General features: G+C 41.9%; 1 protein-coding gene across 1 annotated transcript in view; it reads right to left on the reverse strand.

Moving 5' to 3' along the window:
• Positions 1-21,430, reverse strand: part of SPAG6 (sperm associated antigen 6) — a 194,241-nt gene extending 172,811 nt beyond the window's left edge. Inside the window, exons 1-2 of the mRNA XM_073632662.1 lie at positions 21,197-21,430; positions 13,749-13,844 (exon numbers count right to left, since the gene is read on the reverse strand). Coding sequence (XP_073488763.1) covers positions 13,749-13,844; positions 21,197-21,221 — 121 coding nt within the window. The 5' untranslated portion in view covers positions 21,222-21,430. The remainder of the gene's footprint in view (positions 1-13,748; positions 13,845-21,196) is intronic.
• Positions 21,431-23,749: the final 2,319 nt, after the last annotated feature.

Raw genomic sequence — 23,749 nt, forward strand, 5'->3', positions numbered from 1 at the left:
GGTGCAGTAGTACATTACAGTTAATAATAGGCGTTTGTGGTGCGGTTTTAAAAATGCATGTCAACCGCATCGCAAATGCGCATAGGGCGTTTTGGGGAGAGGTTTTTTTGCTCATTAAACACTTATCAAATGTGCCTATTAACGGCATTAATGCTATAGGTGCCTTTGATAAGCGGCAGTATTTTGAGCAAGTGTGAACAGCTCTTACTGTGAAGAAACCTTACCACGTGCAAAGGCTGAATCTCTTTTCCTCCAGTAACAAAGGGTACCCCACTGCCCTTTCTGATGACCCTTACATGAATGAGGGGCGTTCAGTTGTACTTTAAAGTGTAAGTAAACCCCCCTATCGTTTTCAGCCAAGGAAGCTACCATCTTTGCCTCTGTTTAATCCACAACTGCCATGATGCTGCACATGTGATCAGTTATGATACCAGCCATTGGATGGTTTGACAGTTTGGTTGAGAGCACAACCAATGGGAGTGTTACATTTCCGGCACGTGCCAGAAATGAAACTGTATTTTAAAACTGGTAAATGGATGGGTTTACTTTCGCTTTAAGTACATTTTCTCTCAAAATAATTGCCCAGTGTCAGCTGTCACATATAGGAAACTATAAACTCTCCGGTTTGAACATTGGACAGGAAATAATCTTTAATTTGTTATTTAAAATATTGTTTTTGATCTGATAGTCTCAAGACACCTTATAAAAAATACTCTTAAAATTAATCTAATTAAACCTCTTTTATAAATTTTTTTTATACTTGAATCATTTAGTGTTGTGTTTTAGCTGTTTAAAATGGTTTTATGCCATCCCAATCCCCCAACCACCTCTACTACCAGCTCTCCTGTCTTCATCTGCTGATTAGATTTGTTCACGTGTCCTCTGAGACCAATTGCCCTTCAGTGATGGTCTGATGTCAGTCTTTACCCAGCATTACAAAAACTGTACATTTCCAAGGCCAAGCTATACTTCTTGTAATGTATATAATATGAATACAAGGCATTCTCTGATTGGCTGAGGTGGAGGCTTCACCTCATCCAATCACAGAACACTTTGCATTTAATGAGAGAAATGCAAGGTGTTCTCTGAACGGCGCCCATGACGAGCAAGAAAACTTCTGTTTTTACTATGCAGAAAGGCAGCTGTTCGGCACGGGACCCAGAAGACAGCGAGGATCTCTATAGTAGAAGCAGACACTACTATGATTCTCTGCTTCCAGGGATTGGCCAGGTATGGAATTTGTTACTATGCAAAAAAATAAAATAAAACACATACCTAGAATTCTGCTGTAATGATTACAGACCTTTTTTTTTAAGAAGTAGACAAATCAAACTTCTGCTTTTGTATAGGGCAGATTGGACAACCTTTTGAACCCCAGGAGATCTCTTGAAATACTTTCCATTAAATTAAGTAAATCTACACTACATGGTATTTTAGCATGATCGGCAAGTTGTAGATACAGTCAGGGCTTTTTTTCAGTGGGAACATGGGGGAATGCAGTTCTGGCACCTCCAGCACTGAATGTATGGAATGGCAAGGGGTGCTGTGGTTGTGCTGGAGGTTCTATTGATGCTGGCTGCTGATGGATCTATTGTTGCTGGAGGGGATCTACTGTATTTTTGTAGGGGGGGGCTATTGTTGCTGGAGAGATCTATTGTTGCTGGTGGAGGATCTGCTGTTGCTGGGGGTGGGTCAATCATTGCTGGGAGGGATCTCCTGTTGGGGGAGGGGTCTATTGCTGCTGGCTGCTGGTGGATTCATTGTTTCTGGGGGGTCCATTGCTGACTACAATCTATCTACAATCTATTGCTGTCTTTATTGTTGTCATTAACAAATTCCATACAAATTACTTAGCACCACAAAATACTTGGTTCTGTATTCTCTAAAGTCCCTGTACCTATGCTCTGAGAAAAAAAGCCCTGGATACAGTAATAAATAAAAATAAAATGTGGCATATCTAAGTTATTTGACACCAAACACAGATGATATTTCTACAGTATGCAACTTTTTTTATTTTCAGTAATAATCATGAAATTAAAAGTAGAACTATAGACAAAACATGTTTGTTTTCATTTTGGATAAAGTAAGGGAGGGTTATAACCCGTCAGGTTTATTTTTGCCCTCTTTGTCCCATTGGGGAGATTTCCCTTCCTTTCCTGTCCAATAGCCAAAACAGGAAGTGAGAGGAAATTCCTACAAATTAACCTCCCTGGCAGTAATCCCGAGTGTGGCTCGGGGTGAATTTTCATTACCAAAAGCGGTAACCCCGAGCCACACTCGGGATCGCATTGCAGTATCCAGGCAAAGTTACTTACCTTGTCCCCAGAATCCTGCGATGTCCTAATGTCCTCCCGCTGTGTCCATGGGCTGTGTACTCCGCCTGATGCTCTGTGTTCCTGGCTCCTTTCCCTGCGAGCAACCCAACACATGGGGACGGAGCCCGGTGCCAAATTCAAAATGTGAAAAACACACAACACATACAGTACACTGTAATCTTACAGATTACATTACTGTATCAAATTACCTCACATCCCTTTTGTCCTTAATGCTTTGTCCAGTGCCCTGCATGCAGTTTTATATTATATATACTGTTCTTTCTGCCTGGAAACTGGAGATTGTCCATAGCAACCAAAATGTGTCCCTTTACATGAAAAGCGGTTTTAGACCAGCTAGAACAGTGTTTCTCAACTCCAGTCCTCAAGGCGCCCCAACAGGTCAGGTTTTCAGGCTTTCCATTATTTTGCACAGGTGATTTGATCAGTTTCACTGCCTTAGTAATTACCACAGCTGTTTCATCTAAGGGAAATCCTGAAAACGTGACCTGTTGGGGCGCCTTGAGGACTGGAGTTGAGAAACACTGAGCTAGAAAACAGTGATAATAAATTAGAATCACTCGCAGAATTGAGCGATAGTGATTTGTGGGGAAATCCGTCATCAAACACTGAAAGTAATGACAGCGACAATTCTGCAACTGAGCAAATTTCAGTGTTTTTGATTTGATTACATTATTGAATCATTGTTATTATTATAATACTATTATTTGTTAAAATTATTTATAGTTATTTATTATATTATAATTTATGATTTCGTGTTTCAATCTTTATCATACCTGGGATGTCTATAGACTCTTGTTTGGACAGATTTATGTGTGTTATAAGTACGAGGCTTAAAGCCTCGTACACACGGTACAATTGTTGGCAGGGGATTGTCTGTTGACAGACCGTTGTCCTAAAATCTTACCGTTAGTACGCTTCTTTTGACAATTGTTGTCCAACTTTCGTCAAACAATTGTTGGATGGCAGGCTAGTAAATTTTCGGCGGACAACGGTCTGACGTCAAATTTTCGTTCGGCCAGTACACAAATCCTCACACAAAAGTCGAAAGTACAAACACGCATGCTCGGATTCAATGCTCACCAAATACGAACTTAGCAGAAGGGGCCCAAAGGATGGCGCTCAAGAGCTAAAATTCTGCGTAGTACGTCACTACGTTCGTGTTTGTGGCACGACAATTGTGTACTGTTAGTATGCAAGACAAGATCCTGGCACATGCCCTTTCGACAAAAATCAGATACTCGGTTGGCCAACAATCGTACCGTATGTGCATGGCTTTAGACTTTGTTCACACCTATACAGGTGAAATGGTGCATGCACCTTTTTGTGTGTCGCATTTAGTGCAGCCTAATAATTCACTGGGCTGCCCTAAAGCCCCGTACAAGCGATCAGACTTTCCGACGGGAAATGTTCGATGACAGCCTGTTGGCAGTAAATCCGACCATGTGTACGCTCCATAGGACAATTGTTGTCGGACTTTCCGCCAACAATTGTTGGCTAGCAGGTTTTCAAATTTTCCGCGGACTTTCCGAGTGTGTGTACAAAAGTCCGTCGGACAAAAGTCCAAAGTACAAATAAGCATGATCGGAAGCAAGGACAAGCCAGAAGCGGTCGGTCTTGTAAACTAGCGTTTGTAATGGAGAATTAATATTTGTGACGTGGCAAATTATGAAATTCCGAAATGCAGCGCACAATTCTCTTCTTGTTTAATGGGATAATAATGAAGCTGCTTTGCTGGTGATACTGATGGAGTTATTGCAAACAAATTTTCAAAGGCTTTTTTTTTTCTAGTGATATCAAGAATAATATTATTATGCTTTTTTTTTTTTTTAATTCGGGCAAGTTTAACAACACCATTATACTGTAGTTTTTAAGATCAAAGATACAATTATGTTGGTGTCCCTTATTAATTTTACATTGTAGTTTTTTTAAATGTAACTGCCTACTCCCAAACTCTCCTTTGACGTAAAACACATAGCCAAGTATTATTCTCCACAATTTTTTTATTGTGCAGTAAAAAAACAAAACAAATAAAATTAGACATGCTATCTGCCAAAAGAACTTAACCAAAAAGTGCATTCTATGCATCCAAAAATATAGAAAATATACCAAATCAAATCATTATTCAACCAAAAAAGTCATGCCAAAGCAATAACTCCAAGGTCAATAATAAATAACACGTTATCTCCTCTGATTCCGCAACATGTCTGGTTGACGAACGGCCATTCAGAAACAAAGTGAAAAGCGTGAAATGAAAAGTGCGAATCAACACTCACCAAACTTCTACTAACACAAAATTAGCAGAAGGAGCCCAAAGGGTGAAGCTAAAGAGCTGAAAAACAACGTAGAAACGTCAATACGTTCGTATTTGTTGGCCAACAATTGTGTGGTCATGTGTATGCAAGACAAGTTTGGGCCAACGCCCTTCGGACAAAAGTCCACGTTTTTTTTGGCCAACAATCCGATCGTGTGTACTAAGGTTAAATGCGAAAATCACACAAAAAAAGTGCATGACCCATTTTCGAATCGTGCCACACCAAAACGCATGGTACTTTGTTACCATGTGTTTTGGCGCAGCGCATTAGTAAAGTGTGTTTGGACACCATTAGGAATTAATAGCACCGCCGCATGCCTGCAAAAAGGGATGCTCGTTTTTTGTGCGTTTTTTGCACGAGATCCTGCAACATATAAATATGAACCTAGCTTAACATAGGCTGTCTGCACGCAGCTCCACTCTGCATTAGATGCATAAAAAAGTGGTTGTCCATGCTGTATGGGTCTGTGTGTCTGCGCCCTAAGCTGAGTAGAAGACAAAACACTGTTCATAGTGTGTAACTGGGACCCAAGAGCTATCCAAGAACCCAACAATAAAATTAAAGGATTATCAAAGGTGCTTGTAGGCACAAATCAAAATCATGCTCACTCCATCTTCACATCACAGACATACCCATTGACTTTCCACCAATCAATGGTTTTCACACAATCACCCTCACACTAGTTTTTATTTAATTAAATTAGATTTTTCTTCACATCACTTTCATTTTTGTTTTTATTTTGTTTTTCTACACCTTATCACTTTTCCATCCCCTGCGTCATCATCCACCACTTCACAGCTAGAATTGAATGACAAGGCCACCTCTGGCTTATCTACACTAGTCACCTAAATCCTAATATCACCATCCAATTCAATACTATTATGATTCTCATATTATTATTATTCCCCTTACATATCTAATTACCATAGTATACCATAGATTATTATAACATTGTCTGACCTTCAATAGATAACTCGAATAAACTATAAATTGATAAGGGGTTGTCTGTGAGCTAACGCCCTGACAATTGCCATAGGTTCTGGCCCCACCACCTCTGGAGAGCTTCGGTGGGGGACACTTGTTACGTGTGACTCCTTGTAAGCCGCATTGAGTGGATCCTTGTCCTCTTCTCGGCGTCTCATTGTGGCGTGGAGGCGCGCAGAATGATCTGATGGCTGTGCGGGGAGGTTATGACTGAGAGGTATTTCCAAATGCAGTGGTAATCATGTGTAATGTGTTACATACACTTTTGCATACATTATACCTTGTTTTCAAACAAATTTGATATGTTATTATAAATCTTCTTTTTCTTAGCAAACTCATCCTCTGAAGAGACCCCACACATCATGGGTCGAAACGCATTAGGAACTGTTATGCAATAGTCATTAATATATGCTGTGTATAACTCTTTATGTTTGCTATTTCCTGTATTTGGCATGGGCATATTCCCATCTGAGCTCATATTTTAACACTCATTCGATAATCCACTTTGTCCTCTAATAAAGTTTTTTATTCTTTATTCAATGCCTAAATTTTTCATTATCTATCTAGCTGCCTAAACCCCCCCGGGGGACCCCTCCCATTTTTTTTTTAGTGTGTAACTGGGACCCAAGAGCTATCCAGGAACCCAACAATAAAATTAAAGGATTATCAAAGGTGCTTATAGGCACCAGATTGTGTGTGCACTCTGGCACAAAATGACAGTTAGGACAAATCAATATATTTGACAGGATTTCTTTAAGTGCTTTTATTGCTTATTTTACAAAGACAGCAAATTCACCCACTGCATCCTTGTTCAGCTTGATTTTATCATCTTTGGTTTGCATCCAGAGACATATAACATACGCCTTTCTTTCAAACAAAGTAATCATGTATAAAACTCTATCAGCACTTACAAACACCCAGTCCTCTCTGTTGCCTCCCTGCTGTTTTTCCTGCATTAAAGCAGACTTGTAGCTTTCCCCACACTGACATGAAGACCCTTACTCCCCAGGGTGAATGGAGATAATCAAGCTCACATTGTTTTGCTCGATCCACTGGAGACATGCAGTTATTACAGTACAAGACTCACTGTCATGTCACATTGCTTATTTACAGAGCATTCAGCTGATAAATAAGGTGAAAAATGCATTTCTAAAACATCATTAAAAAAAAAAAGGTTTCACATTGTGGACCAAAATGTTGGCTGTGGGTTTGATTTATTCTGCATTAATAAGCTCCCCCTGAGTTGTGAAGAAAAATTTTTTTTTTTTTACATAGAGCTTCCAGAATATACAAGATACTATTAAAAAGCAGAACAGCTTGAATCACAATGAGTGATTTTATCAAAATACCTTCAGATATCATAGATACAGAGAATTCAGGATTTATAGAGCTCAATGTCTTAAAACAGTGGTTACACATTGGAAGCATGTACCTGGGAGCCATATTGGGAGCCATATTGGGGATACATTTCATGTTACACAGGAAAAAATATTCTGCCTGTCTGTTCCCCTAGTTTCAGACACATTACTGGAAGCATGTGCTGTATAGACCATTCCAAGTGCTTTTTGAACTGAATCTGCCCTATAACAAACATACCTGGCACTAGTATTACAGCCTGATATTAACCCCTTCATGCTAACAGTACACAGATATGCGGCCTCAATGAACTGGGCCTTTTTCTGTATGGCCGCATATCTGCGTATCTGTATTTGAGCTGGGAGCGCGCCGCACAGCACGCTCCCAGCACGCTCCCAGCACAGAGACCGGGGTCTTACCAAGAGCCCCGGGTCCCGTACTAACGATTGGGACCCGGAAATACCAGTTCCCGGTCACCTGATCGCTGTGGTAGCCTCCGATTGGCTGCCACAGTGATCAGTCACCGTGAAGCCCGAACCTGTGTTTCTCTCTCTCTGAATGGAGAGGAAAGATACATTGCATCTTTCTCTCTCCTTGCAGAGATAAAAAAGAAAGTGTGTTTAAAAAAAAATAATATAAAATAAAATGATAACAATAAAATAATAATAATAATAAAAAAAAAAATACCTAGACCAATGTTTGATCTAGATCAGGCCCAAGGTTAGCGTTTGGGTTAAAGTAAGGGACAAAGATCAAGGTCAGGGTCAAAGGCCATGGTCGGTCTATTTTGGACAGGATTTAAAAAAAAAAAAGTTTTCAAATTAGTATCAGTGTCAGGTAGCGTCAGTGTCGGTGTGTTTTAGCTAGGATAAAAAAAGCAAAATGTGCACTATTGTTTCTGGGCTGTACTACAGGTACAAACAGCAACTAATATACACATATGTGGTATTGCTGCGATCGTCAGGAGCAGGAGAATTTAATTTTGTGTTCTTTGGTGATAAGTTATGGTAGTAACAAGAAATATACAGATACATTTTACTTTTTTTTTTTTTTTTTTTTTTTTTTGCTATTTTGGGCCAATTTTCCTTTGATAATAGAAAAAAAAATCAGGAGATATCCATTACCATTTACCAACAAATAAAAGTCACATTTGCCCTGAAAAAAACAAGATTTAATTAACCTGGATGCACAAAGTAGTTGTGATGATATGTACGGTTTTACTAACACATGTCAAAGTTACAAAATTGTGCTTATGCATTAAGATTTATATCCAACTAAGGCTCAATGGATCTCCTAAGGCAGATCTCATCTAGCAGAGGCCTTTCAGTGTACTGCCAATGCATTTTGTGGGTTACAGTCATACCCCACTTTTAAGTACACAATGGAGTTTATTTACTAAAGCTGGAAAGTGCAAAATCAGGCTCACTTCTGAACAGAAACCAATGAGCTTCTAACCCCAGCTTGTCCAATTAAGCTTTGTTAATAAAACCTGGAAGCTCATTGGTTTCTGTTCAGAAGTGAGCCTGATTTTGCACTTTCCAGCTTTAGTAAATAAACCCATTGTGTACTTAAAAGTGGGGTATGCCTGTATATGGTGCATGCATGGGACTAGAATTAGCACGGTTTGAGAGATATGTTTTTGATGACTTGGAGTTAGGCCCCTTTCACACTTGTGTGACTTGTCCTGCGACTTGAGACTGCAAAGTCGCATGACAAGTCGTACCCCATGATTTCCAATGAGTACCATTCATATCTGTGCGACTTCAAGTCGCATCGACTTCAAAGTAGTCCCTGTACTACTTTGGTTTGACTTTTATGTGAGTTGAGGTCCATAGACCTCAAGTTTACACAGGCATTCCCTGAAATCGCAGCAAAATCGTGCACCTTTCAAGTCGCAGGAGTGTGAAAGCAGCCTTTTAGTAAATAATGTCTATTTGCAAGTAGTACTTGCTTACCAGCAGATATTATTTACTTTAAGGCCCCTTTCACACTACCATGACTTCAAAGTCGCGTGATTTTGCGGCGATTTCAGGGAAAGCCTGTGTAACTAAAGTCAGACCAAATTAGTACAGGGACTACTTTGAAGTTGGTGCAGCTTAAAGTCGCACAGATATGAATGGTACTCATTGGAAATCATGGGGCACAGCATACATACTTACATTAGTCCTGCTTGGACTAATGTAAGTATATGTGTCATACCTGGCCGATTCCTGTGGAGGCTGAAGGTTCCTGTAGTAAGCACTGCTACTACAGTGATCGCAACTAGCTTCTGGGTCCTGTGCCAAGTGACTGCTCTGCTGCATAATAAGAACCAGTGTTAATTTTGGCATCAAATTTTGATTTAGTTTTGGTTATAGTCTTTTGACTAAAATGCCCTTTTAGATTTAGTCACATTTTAGTCATCTGCAATTGTTTTAGTTTTAGTTGTATTTTAGTCGACTAAAATCTCCAGTACATTTTAGTCGAATAAAATCATTTTATGGGAGAGAAGCAGCGCCAATCTAAGTGCATTATGTGAAGCAAAACGGAACATTTATTTAGGTATTGCACTTACAGGATAAGACCAAGTAAATGGCATGTAAAAGAGACCAAGCAGTGAAGTCCCCATCCATTGTTTTTTATTTTATCATTTTATCATTTACTCCCTTTTATTTTGGACAGATCATTTTATGACATTATCTTTTACTTGTATATAATTTTTCACTTTTTGATCTTATGTTTTTATACTATAATTCCTTGCTGTTTGTGTCATGAATAAACCAAAGTTTATTCAATGTATACACCACTGGCATGTTTCCGCAGCCGACAATCACTGTGCTGTGGGGTTATAGCTGGAGCTGGTGTGCTGAGCCTTGCTGTCCACCGGCACTGCTGCCCTTATTTAACCTCAGCTGGGATTGGCGCTCGGGAGACCTGAGGAAGGAGCAGGCATGCTCCGAACGCGCGCCAAGACCACGCCCACTGCAGTCTCTCTCTGTCTCCCTGGTGACGATCACTCGCTCACTGGCCCACTGCCCCGGAGCACTGGAAACCATTTCAGTTATTAGGTAGAAGTGAGATAGGTGTCCCCCCGAAGAGATATAAAAAGGACAAGATAATGGCGCTAGACACATAAAAGGAGAGCAGGTACTCAGGAAAATGAATCCATACAATGAAAAGACCAAAAAAGAGAGTCCTCGTTGTTCTTAAATAAATAATTCCCTAAATAATGTATAATATAACGTTAGTGGCTGCTCCACATCAGATTGAAGTCTCATCTGTAAGTAATCAGAAAACAGGAAGGGGGCACCAGCTAAGTGTAGTTTATATATTCAAAATGCTTTTTGCTGACAACATTTTTTGAACCTTTCTCCTGGTGAATATTTCCTGGAAATACATTCAATGATCCACACCTGTAATCCCTGGGAGGACTTATTGTAGTGTTCTAGGAAATACGTAGGGGACACTGTGTTTATCATTACCCCCCTCAAAAAGCCAATGATGTTCGCCAAATAGTTTTCGAAGGGTTCTAATGGTTCTCCCAATGTAAAACATCCACACGAGCAAGAGTATACCACAAGTTGTGTGGAACAGTTGTAGGCAGATTCTAATATAGGACCAATCTTGTTTTACTCTACAGTGAGCTGCCAATTGTCCTTCTTTTAATAAACTGGTTTTAATGGTACACTTAGCTGGCCCCCTTCCTGTTTTCTGATTCCCCAAAGAGATGAGTCTTCAGAAAAGGCAATAGTTGAATACTAAGATAACTTCCTCTCTTTTCCTCTCACAATGTATAACCTTGAATTGAGACACTATTTCAAATCTCCTTGATTGACTTGCAGTGATCAGGACTTGGTGGCTATAAATCAACTTTACGGGGCATTAACTGTTTTAATGGTAATCAAGTGGAAGACGCATTACAAAAGGCCTATAATCACTTTGCTGCTAATCAAAGTAAAATCACTTTGCAGGGCTTTAAACTCCTTACCACTAATAAATAAAAAAGCAATCTGCAGGTTATTAATCCTATTGGTTTAATAAAACTTGGCGAATGAAACCCAGTAAGAACTCTGAAGGTCAAAAAATGTTCTTTCAGATGAGGCATGTTTAGAATGAAATTAAATGTTAGAGACTGAATTAATATTATTCAAATGAAAAAAAGTGAAAAAAAGTTAAACAGATAGATATGGTACAAGCATTCAGGACCCGCTCACCACTGGACTGCAGAGCTTACATAAAAAAGGTAGGGGCCTGGAAAGGATGGAGGCAATGGGTGAGTGGTGGGGAGGGGATGATGTTAACTCGTAAATCACACCTCTTTCCCCCTGATGCTTATACTAGCCTTTCCTTTACACCCCCTGTTGTTCCATTCGCTTGCAGGAAGGATTAGAAGAAGGCCTGTATAACCTTGTTTTGTTTGTATCTTACACGGGGATAAAGACTTTCACTCTGTCCATGTGACAGCCCTTAGTCCTGGAGCTTGGCTTCTCAGGTTCCCAGCAAAGCATTGTGGGATGAAGAACCAGGAAGATCTCAGATCTCAGACTTGGAGCAGCAAAGAGTAGGTGAGTATAGAATCATACAGGGGTTGATTTACTAAAGGCAAATAGACTGTGCACTTTCAAAGCGCAGTTGCTAAAAAGCTTAGTAAATGAGGAGAGGTTTTATTTTGCAGCTTGCTGTCCGTTTTCGTCCGATCTCTCCATAGTAACCAGCAGCGCTCGACAAGCCCCTCCCCGCTCAGTGAGCAGAGAGGGATCAGCTCAGCGGATATCAACAGAGATATCCTGCTGAGCTGGCGGACAGAGGCGCACTCCGTGGTAGCGGATCCGCCTCGTGTGAATGAGGCCTAAAGTTAAAAAGCTAATGAAAATAAAAAAATGTAATTTTATTTATATAAAAAAAAGTCATGCTTGAGAGGGGAGGGCCCTGCCACTAATTGGGTAAACATGTTCACAATTTAAAGGAGAAGTAGGGCCAAAGCTGTTTTGGATCTACTCCTCCTGTGGGTCAAAAGAGTGCACTTTGTTCTGCACTCCTATGACCCATTTTCAACCGACAGCGGGCTAAAATTCGCTGTCAACTGACATCACTCAGTCGGTCCAGGCTCTGGATTGATCCCAACTTTACAGTCAAGATCTACCCAGAAGCCTGGATTGGCAGATTTCTCAGCCTCTCAGTGAGCCTGAGCCAGCCCTTTCTGCCCCTCCACACCCCAGCGCTCCAGTCTCTCTGCTCAGTAAAAACCAAGACCTGAGCAATCAGCGGTCTTTGATTGCTCAGTTCTTGGTCAAAAGGGGACAGCTGGGATCTGTGCTGCAGACATCTAGGTAAGTATGGTGAGTAAGGCGAGTATGGTGAGTAAGGTGAGTATGACTGTTTATTATTTTTAGATTCCCAAACTTCTCTTTTAAGGAGACAGGAAATAAAGTGGACTATTCTAATCCACGTCCTCCTGCTGTTATATATTTATTTGTGCAAGATCACAGTTGGTGACTCCCTCTGTGATGTCCCCTCTTTGAGAATTTTTGTATGGCCAAACTCATGAATGCTCCAAACGTTTTTATAATAAATAATAATAATAATAATAATGAAACTATACTGTTATAGCAAGTGATTTTTTTGTATGTGTCTGACTCTTTTTATGTTTGCAATGATATAGATGTCCAACTTTCTTGCTCCTCCTGAGGAAGTAGACCTTTGGTCTGACAAACGCGTTGAGGATCATATATCTCTGTACTTCAGTGGACTAATATTCTGATAATATGGAAAGGAATAAAAAAAAAACCTGAATGTTCAGGGAGATATAATTGCTTGGTAACTGCTAAAATACAAAAATCTTTCTGTTAGGCCCTGTTCAGACCCTCAAATCCATACCAGGCCCTTATCCGAGAATGAAGCCCAGCAGGCCAGGAAAGAGGGGGACGGGGACCAGTGACATCAGCGGGCGCCACCCGCCCCCATGTGTCGTCACCGACCCAGCATACACCGGTTGGTGACGTCACAAGAGGACAGGTCACCTGCTGACGTCATCGGGTGACTCCGCCCCTTAACTATTTAATAAATGCCACATGGAGGAGCAGACAATCGGCGGTTAGCCTTCGTCACAGGCGGAGCTTTTTCTTTCGGGTTCGACAATGCAACGGCGGTGTGACTGGCGATGGATCTATTTCAGGGGACATTGTTTCTTATTTTTTAATAAAGGACTTGTCAAAAACGTTTGTTGTGTCTTTACTCACTTTTTTTGGTGAATAAGTAGGGATACTACCCCATACCCATTCACATGCCTGCCTCAAATTACCCCCGGCGGGGGCCTGGTATAGATTGGGGGGGACCCCACGCTGTCGTTTCCATTTATTTTTAATTGCCGGCATTCTTTTTTTTACATTCATTCAAGGATGTGGCGGCTGGCTTACCAAGCTGCTTAACAACCAGCTATTCTTCACACAGAATTCGAATTGGTCGATTATTTTTCAACTGATCCGAATTGTACATGTAAAATACCCCCAATATCCTCTCCCACTCCTCCCCTAGTGCTTTCTTTTGGCTAAACAAAAATGCTTGAAGCTGTAAAACGCTTGTAAAAAGCTGCAAAAACACATGAAAAATGCCAAGAAATTGCTAAGCTCAGGTGTGAATGGAGCCTTATGGTATATGCATCTTTTAATATATGTGGATATTTTTTAAGGCACAGCATATGCTTACACCTGTGTTTTGACTGGAGTATATGAAATACAACAGCAGTTAGTCAGTCCAAGCATTACTGGGCGAGATGAAGTACCTGCATTCTGGAGCGTTTCAATGTTCTGCGGTCTTGTGGCAAGCTCTGCGACTGTTTGAACGAATTGCGTCCGTGCTCTCTGATATTGTTCGAAAACTACAGGAAAAAGGCAGAGCGGTTACATAATGGAGATACAGAGACTTGCCTAAGCTCAGGCAGCTCTGTTGTAAGAACTGCCATTGGGTTACACATTCAGATAGCAAACTGAGTTATTTTTCCTGCAGACTCAGCTGATGATTGGAAGATTGTTCATTGTAATGTGGAGCCTCATTTATCAAAGCATTTTTCCTAGTAAGTGTGCAGCAATACAGACATTTCTCATGAAGAGACTTTGATATATAGGGTCCATGTTTACTTCTGCAGACACAGGAAAAGATGATGATAAAATATGCTGCACCTACTCAAACACATGAGACCAGCTACATGAGCACACACAACATGAACAATAAATAAATAATGGGAAACACAGGAAAATGAATTTTAGCTGAACTCAGCCTTTCCTTTAGTCTTGCACAGTAGTACTGGTTCTTCTCCTGTACAGAAATTGCTTACTCTGATTTCAGTGCATACTGTGAGCTTCTCATAGTGTGCATTAGTTGCTGCAGCAAGTCAAAGCCTGCCTCATTTTCTGGCTCAGCATCACATGTGGGCATTACCTGCAAATACAGTCTGCCTAAAAGTGTGCAGTCCTCCAGACTGACAGCCACTCATCAAGATATTTTAATATTTGCATAACTCCTCCTAAGAGCCAGCCCACTGCTTACTAAGGCCGGGTGTGGTGATGTTTTCATGAAGCATCTGGCTGGCCCCTTCCATCAGTCTAATTATTTTTAGAAATTTTTAATGAATTTAAGGTATTTACCTCAAATTAGAAATTTTTCTGTGAAGAATTTACTTTTTTTTTTTTTTTATTGAATGCAATATTTCCAAACAAACACAATTATCGCATCCGATAATCATTAGTGAAGTGACTCCAGGAAGTGAAGAGACGTATCCCCATTGGTATGGAGACTGCACAATAAAATAACTGCAGGGTTTTTAATCCCTCATCACAAAAAAAAAAAATATTCTCACGTTCTGGGAGGGCGTCCATAGACCTCATCCCAAAACAATGCCTCCGCGCGCCCCCTCGGGTACACATCGGGGACACTCTGTGATCGCAGTAAAGGGCCAATCACGGTGGCCCTTTACCATGTGATCAGCTGTATCCAATCACAGCTGATCACATGTAAACAAACTTGCTAGTTATTGGCATTCTTTACTTATGGCCCGTACACGCGATCTGAAAATAAGATGAAAAATACCGCTTTTGACGCAATCGTACGATAATTGGATTGTTAGTACAGAGCTTTCCAGAGACGATCACGACAGTTCATCCAATATTATCCGATGGGAAAAGCACGAAAATTTTTCTCGTGTGCTGTGATACCAGATCATACAATTTTCGTTTAATCAGTACAGCTGTCGTCCGAAAAAACAATACGAATACACTACAACACATGACATCACTTCCGATTTTTATATTCTGTCGTACGAGAATTTTTGTAACTTTAGTAAACTCTCCATTTTTGATATGCGACTAGCATACAGAAAAAAAAACAAAAAAAAACTGATGATCTGTCGTCCGATTTTCAGATCGTGTGTACGGGCCATTGGGCACTGTCACAGCATCAGGAGAGGAGACAGGGGACATCTACACAGATAATCAGTGCCCTTATTATCAGTGCAGCCCCATCAGTGCCCATCAGTGCAGCCTCATCAGCGAAGAAGAAAATTTACTTATTTGCAAAATTTTATAACAAAAAAGAAAAACTTTTTTTTTTTTTGATCATTGTGTACACTGCACTAATAATGTTTTGATTGCTCTTTTTAGAGTCCTGATTAGAATTTAGCCTGCCTATGTTACGCCCCTTGTTACCATAAAAGTAAAATTGTAATATTAATGTAATACCTACGTAATCAAGTGTATAAAAAAACTTCAATTGCATTGAATAAACAGAACAGTAATTTTGGATGAGTGTATCTTTTGTGTCTGTTCCCTACTGCAGTAGTTATTAATTTGGAACCACTGATCAACATGAGGATGGGAGTTGCCTATTTGATCAGGATTTTTTTATTTTTTGCACATTGTGAGGTTAATTTACTAAAGCTGGAGAGTGCAAGGTTTGGTGCAGCTCTGCATAGAAACCAATCAGCTTCCAGGTTGTATTGTCAAAGTTTAATTGAACAAGCTGAAGTTAGAAGCTGGCTGGCTACCATGCACAGCTGCACAAGATTTTGCACTCTCCAATTTTATTAAACCAACCCCTATGATTTCTTATAATAGTGAATATCACTGTTATAAACAACCATTTTTACTAAATGGAATAGATTCATTCAGTGTTTCTTTTTGTGATTAGCTGTGATTGGCCATAGCTAATCACATAGTACAGATGGGCTGTGTTTGGCCCTGTCTGTACTAAGTGATCACAGTGACCAATCACAGAGATCAACACAATAGTACACAATGAATGGAACCCATCCATTGTGTACAATTGCCATGTGATCTAGTGTTTGGTCAAATCGATCACATGGTACTGGCAGCAGATCAGTACACTGATCTGTCATCCACTGTGTCCAGTGGACACAGTGAGTGATAAATTGCGCCGCAGCATGGCCCGTGGGTGTGCACGAGGCGCGTTCTGGGGAGGATGTCATATGACGTCCACCTGGATCTACAGCTGTGCTGCCCGGTCATTATTGTACTATAGGCCAAGAGGGAATTGACTAATTGCATTGCTTTCACAAGAGGCAAACATGCCTTCTATGTGATCATATAAGCAGACGACAGGGTCTCTTTACGAAGACATCAGGGGTCTATTAGACCCCCAAATGAAGATGGGCTGAAACCAGCACACAGTAGAAGATGCTGACGCCAGCAATCGGTAATTGGAAAGGTTAGTTTTGCTTTAAAGCAGAACTAAACCCTCCTATCCTTTTCAACCATGGAAGCTGCCATCTTAGCCTTAGCCTTGATTTCAATGGGCAGGAGCGGTGAATACACCGCTCCTTCACCGCTCCAAAAATGCTGTTTGCAGGGGTTTTTTTTCTCTCCTGCCAGCGCACCGCTTCAGTGTGAAAGCTCTCGGGCTTTCACACTGGAGAAACAGCAGCAGCAGTTTTAGGTCAGTTTGCAGGCGCTATTTTTAGCGCAATAACGCCCGCAAACCGCCCCAGTGTGAAAGGGGCCTTAACGTTTTTTTTAAAAAAACAGTTACGTTACAAGCATGCCAGAAATTCTAACTGTCACATATGCTTGTGCTCTCAACCAAACTGTCAAACCACGAAATGTCTGGTGTCATAACTGATCACATGTGCAGCACCATGGCAACTGCAGATCAAACAGAGGCTAAGATGGCAGCTTCCATTGCTGAAAAGGATAGGAGGGTTTAGTTCCACTTTAAAGTGGAGTTCCACCCACTTTACCAACTCATTAGCACCCTCACTAAACTGTGCACTGTAAACAAATTGGATATTTTTTAATTTTTTTTTCTCAGAACCTACTGTATATCTGCTGTATTCATTTTTCACTTCCTCCTCCCTGGCCGTGGCCCATCGCATCATTTCCTGTTTGCAATGCCTTCTGGGAAGGGGCGGCAACTTCCTCTGAAACTGCAGTTGCTATGGAAACCTGACCTGAAACCTATTACACTGCTTGTGCTGCACTGAGCATGTGCGAGATCTGCAAGGATGAGATCCAGGAAGAAATACAGTCTGGCTTCAGATGCCCACACTTAAGATGGCCACGGCCTGCTGTAAGTTTATAAAATAACAAACTACTGCTATAAACTAACAAAACAGACCTTAGTTTACAGACTAACTTTACTAGAATACATTAAGCTTGTGTATTATAGGGGTATTTTTATTTAAAAAGTATAATTTCGGCTGGAACACCACTTTAACACCATTTTAAAGCAGTGCTCCAGCCGCCCCCCCCCCCCCAAAAAAATTTAATCAAGCAGCTACAAATACCGTAGCTGCTGACTTTTAATATTAGCAAACTTACCTGTGCAGGAATCCCGCGATGTCAGCAGCCCAGCCGATTTTTCAATCAGCTCTCGGGTGGTGCCGCCGCCATTCCGCAGCCAGTTCCCTACTGCGCATGCATGAAGCGCGCTGTGAATGGCCCAGCGGGGGGGGAGTGGGGGGGCGAATTTCCGAGTGATCTCACTGCAGCGACATCTCTCAGAAGTGGAGACGGGTACCTGTCAAAAACAGGTACCCGCTCCCCCTCCCCCACCTAAAGGTGTCAAATGTGGCAGTGGAGGGGGGGGGCAGATAAGCGGATATTCCCCCTTTTGGGTGAATTAGCATGCATTCACCCATTTTGGTTAATAAGTCCACGCTGCCAAACACTTGGCACACAGCTGTGGCGTGCATAAAAAAAAAACATTTTCAGCTAAAAATAATAACCCCCCACAAAAAAAAAAAAAAAAAAAAATGCATCAGTATTGCTCAAGGATCGCTGTTCTTCCCCCCTCTGAAAAGTGACTGACCGCAGGTGATAGAGACTGCCAGAGCCCTAAATAGTTGTCACTTTGTGATATTTCAATAAAGTTAAAAAAAAAGTTAAGAAAAAAGTAAATAAAAACAAAAAAATAAACAGTACCTTGTGCTGTAACTTGTGCTGTAAAACACAACCCCACCTCCATACAGAAGAGACATTTCCAGGGACATCCCTGAGGATCGACGAACATGTTCGCCCGTTCGCCGAATAGCGAACAATTTGGGGTGTTCGCCACGGAACACCCTTTAAAAGTCTATGGGAGAAATCAAAAGTGCTAATTTTAAAGGTTAATATGCAACTTATTGTCATAAAAAGTGTTTGAGGACTCGGGTCCTGCCCCAGGGGACATGTATCAATGCAAAAAAAAAAATTTTAAATGGCCGTTTTTTCTAGAGCAGTGATTTTAATAATGCTTAAAGTGAAACAATAAAAGTGTAATATTCCTTTAAATTTCATACCTGGGGGGTGTCTATAGCATGCCTGTAAAGTGGCACATGTGGCACATGTTTTCTGTGTTTAGAACAGTCTGACAGCAAAATGACATTTCTAAAGGAAAAAAAGTCATTTAAAACTACTCGCGGCTATAATGAATTGTCGGTCCGGCAACACACATAAACATGGCATCGGATTCCCCCACAGGGAAACCCCGAAACAAAATTAAAAAAAAAAAAAATGAGTGGGGGTCCCCCCAAATTCCATACCAGACCTGAAGGGCCTGGTATGGAATTTGGGGGGACCCCCACTCATTTTTTTGAGGGGAACCCCGTGCCAAGATTTTTTTAAAAAAATGGCGTGGGGGTCCCCCTCAAAATCCATACCAGACACTTGAGGTCTGGTATGGATTTTAAGGGGAACCCCACGCCAAAATTTTTTTTTTTAAATGGCGTGGGGTCCCCCCAAAAATCCATACCAGACCCTTATCCGAGCACGTGCTTTGGGAAGGGCCTCATCAACACAACCCTTGCCCAGTGGTTGTGGGGGTCTGCGGGGGGGGGGGCTTATCGGAATCTGGAAGCCCCCTGCGTGAATTGGTAATGGGGTACAAATGTACCCCTACCATTTCACGAAAAAAGAGTTAAAAAAAGACAATGGACGGTTTTTGACAATTCCTTTATTAATGTCTTCTTCTTTCCCCGCTTCTTCCATCGTCTTCTGGTCTTCCATCTGTGTTCTTCTTCTTCCTCCATCTTGTTCTTCCCCCGCTTCTTCCTCTATCCTTCTCCACTTCTTCCTCTGGTCTTCTCGTCCGGCATCTTTCTCCGGCTTCTTCTTCTTCTCCGCTTCGCCCTCCGATCTGCCTCAATGGGAGTTTCCCGCTGTGTGACGCTTCTGTTCTGTTCAGGTGACAGCTCTTATATAACGGAGGGCGGGGACTTCCCCATGGCTTTCCCCGTGGTGTCACAGGGGGGCGGGATCACCTGTTTACATAAACAGGTGACCCCGCCCCCTCTGACAACACGGGAAAAGCCATAGGGAAGTCCCCGGGGGGGCGGGGTCACCGGGTGGCTCCGCCCTCCATTATATAAGAGCTGTCACCTGAACAGAAGCGTCACACAGTGGGAGACTCCCATTGAGGCGGATTGGAGGAGAAGAAGAAGGAGCCGGAGGAAGATGCCGGACGAGAAGACCGGAGGAAGAAGCGGAGGAAGATAGAGGAAGAAGCGGGGGAAGAACAAGATGGAGGAAGAAGGAGAACACCGAAGGAAGACCAGAAGAAGATGGAAGAAGCGGGAAAAGAAGAAGACATTAATAAAGGAATTGTCAAAAAACGTCTATTGTCTTTTTTTAACATTTTTGACACTTTTTTCCAGAAATGGTAGGGGTACATTTGTACCCCATTACCAATTCACGCAGGGGGGAGCCGGGATCTGGGGGTCTCCTTCTTAAAGGGGGCTTCCAGATTCCAATAAGCCCCCTGCCCGCAGACCCCCACAACCACCGGGCAAGGGTTGTGGGGATGAGGCCCTTCTCCCCATCAACATGAGGACAAGGTGCTTTGGGGGGCTACCCCAAAGCACCCTCCCAATGTTAAGGGCATGTGGCCTGGTTCGGTTCAGAAGGGGGGGGGCGCTCTCTCGTCCCGCTCTTTTCCTGCGGCCTGCCAGGTTGCGTGCTCGGATAAGGGTCTGGTATGGATTTTTGGGGGGACCCCACGCCATTTTTAAAAAAAAATTGGCGTGGGGGTTCCCCTAAAATCCATACCAGACCCCTCAGGTCTGGTATGGATTTTAGGGGGACCCCCACGCCATTTTTTGTTAAATTTTGGCGCGGGGTTCCCCATAATATCCAAACCAGACCCCATGCATTTTTTCTTTTTAATTTTGGTTCAGGGTCCCCCTGTAGGGGAATTCCCATGCCGTATTTATCAATGAACTTTTATGTGTATTGCCGGACCGGCAATTCATTAATTCATTAATTCATTTTGCTCTCAGACTGTTCTAAAACATGGGAAACATGCGCCCCTTTACAGGCATACTATAGACACCCCCCCAAGTACGAAATTTAAAGGGATATTACACTTTTATTGTTTGACTTTAAGCATTATTAAAATCACTGTTCCCGAAAAAAACGACCATTTTTAAAACTTTTTTTTGCATTGATACATGTCCCCTGGGGCAGGACCCGGGTCCCCAAACACTTTTTATGACAATAACTTGCATATAAGCCTTTAAAATGAGCACTTTTGATTTTTCATGTTCATGTCCCATAGACTTTAACGGTGTTCGCGTGTTCGAACAAATTTGTTGCATGTTCTGCTGCGAACCGAAGGGGGGGGGGGGGGGGTTCGGCTCATCCCTACTGAGGAGTTGCCCCTGTCCCTGGATACCACAGCTAGGAAGCTGCACTATTATTGTATTCAGCCCATAAATTACACAATAAGAAACACATATCCAGCTGTTACCTTGCAGGACTTGGCGCTGGCTCATGCTGGCTGTGTCCGGTGTCCGGTGTTGCTGTCTCCGTTGAGCGCTTCTCGGTCTCCAGGATGCAGCTTCAGCTTGCGCCTAACAATTCTCCGTCTCCATAGCGACCCCGGCGGATGCGGGCGTTTCCAAAAACTCGCTCTGCTGGGGGGAGCCGAGCCGGCGACACGTGTAGAGCAGGCAGACCTAAAGGCAACACAGCCGATCCCCCTGTCAGACGAGGCAGATGGTACACTCCGAAGCCTCCGGCCAAGAGGGGAGGGGTTGCGTGTCGGTTGCTATGGAAACGTCAGGGCCATGTTGAATGTTGTACAGTGAGGGCAGAGAGTCAGTGTCCTCACGTGTGCTCAGTGAGGCGCGTTTCCCTGGCGGCGGGAATACAGAGCTGAGGAGATATGACCGTCACAACACTGAGCATGACTGAAAAATGTGCAAAATAATAAAGAGATAATAACAGTCATGGAATGTCCTCAGTGCGCCTGTCTGCTTCACTACACAGAATCCCGTCGCTGTATATAATATATATATATATATATATATATATATATATATATATATATATATATATATATAAAATATATATAGTATATAATAAATACACATGTCAAAAATTCACAACGTTAAAAAATAAGGACGAGCTTGTAGCAGCAAATAATAAAATTTCTAATGATAGCCTGTGTCTAATCTCTATAGTCACCGGAGATTCGTTACCTGCCCCACCCTATTAGATTGTAAGTTCTTCTGAGCAGGGCCCTCTTTATCCTCCTGTATCTTATTGTATTCTAACTGTATTGTCTCCCTTTTATATTGTAAAGCGCTGCGTAAACTGTTGGCGCTATATAAATCCTTTATAATAATAATAATAATAATACTAAAGGTTCCTTAAGGCTGGGTTCACATATATGCGAATTAGATGCATTTTTAGCAGCATCCAGTTTGCATAACATGTGAATGTGACCGGCTCTCAATGGAGCCGGTTTACACATCCAGGACGGCCGCAGTGCGGTTCTGAAAAGGGCCCAGTGTGTTCTTGGGTCCAGTTCTTCAGGTGAAAATTCAGGCATAAATTCGCACCTGAACCGGTAAACAGAAACGCACCGGACTGCAAAGCGCAGCCGGACATGTGTCAACCCAGCGGTTCGTGGGTGTAAAACCACACAGTTGAGCTGTGTTTTTACGGCTCCTCAACCACTCAGGCCTGGGGTGTACACTTGGCGCTGCAGAAAGTAATCTCCTTGTCTCGCTCAACAGGTGGTACTACTTGTCAAGCACAACCCATTCAAGCGAATGGAGCCATGCTGCAAATGCCCTGCGTGGAAGTCCAGCATTTAGAGAGTTAAAACAAGTGATTAAAAGGCGATACAACAAGAGCAAAGCACGTATAAGACCCCTTTCACACTGGGGCTGCCCGTGCGTGCTGTTTACATGGCGCTTTTCAGGAGCTAGCGGGGCGCTTTTAACCCCAAAGAAGGGGTTAAATACTCCTGTGTTGTGGTGTTTCAGAAGCGTTGCCTATTAATTGCAATGGGCAGGGGCGTTTTGGGAGCAGTGTATACAGTATACTGTATACATGCTGCTTGCAGGACTTTTCCTAACGTGCCGCAAACGCACCACCCTGGTGTGAAAGCGCTCATTACAGTGAATGGTAAGCAGTTTTCAGGCACTATTTCTAGCACTAAAATGCCTGAAAACTGCCTCAGTGTGAAAGGGGTCTAAATGAGCCATAATGCAGGCCATACATGGGTCAAATTCCAAACAAGATTTCTTCTGAAAATCAGAAATTTTGTGCATTTTGTGATCCGATGATGCCACCATTGATTTCGAAATTCAACCAACCAAGCCTTATGTTGCTACAGAAAATACATTTTGTAGCCGGGAATCTTCTTTTCTTTCCAGGTCGCAGCTCATGCGCATTTCTTTTTCAATTATATTTCTCTCATGTTTCTCCTTTCATTGATTAGAAATTCATTTGTTTTTCAAAAAACTAACCCAGTTATTCAATATCCATGGCCTCATGAAAATCGGTCGTTGCTGCTGCTCACTAATGGAGCAAAATGTAAACAAAGATTTTTAGTTACGATTTTCATAAGAAAACTCTTTTGGAATTCAACCCATGTATGGCCGGTTAGCTCTTTTGCAGGCCATACCTGGGTCTAATTCCAAACTCAATTTCTTTTGAAAATCAGAAATTTTGTGCGTTTTGTGATCCGATGGTGCCACCATTGATTTCGAAATACGACCAACCAAGCCTTCAATTTCACCTCATTTTGCTACAGAAAAGATATTTTGTGGCTGGGAATCTTCTTTTTTTCCAGGTCACAGCTCATGCACATTTCTTCTTCGATTATATTTCTCTCACAATTCTCCCAGCAATAATTAGAAATTGTTTTTCCAAAAATTTCCAACGTGCCCGATCACTCAAATTCAATGACCACACGAAAATCGGTCGTTGCTGCAGCCAACTAATGGTGCAAAATTTGAAAGAAAAATCTTAGTTGCGATTTTTGTAATAAAATTCTTTTCGAATTCGA

The sequence above is a fragment of the Aquarana catesbeiana genome, linkage group LG05 (assembly GCF_042186555.1).
Source record: "Aquarana catesbeiana isolate 2022-GZ linkage group LG05, ASM4218655v1, whole genome shotgun sequence".
Classification (NCBI taxonomy): domain Eukaryota; kingdom Metazoa; phylum Chordata; class Amphibia; order Anura; family Ranidae; genus Aquarana; species Aquarana catesbeiana.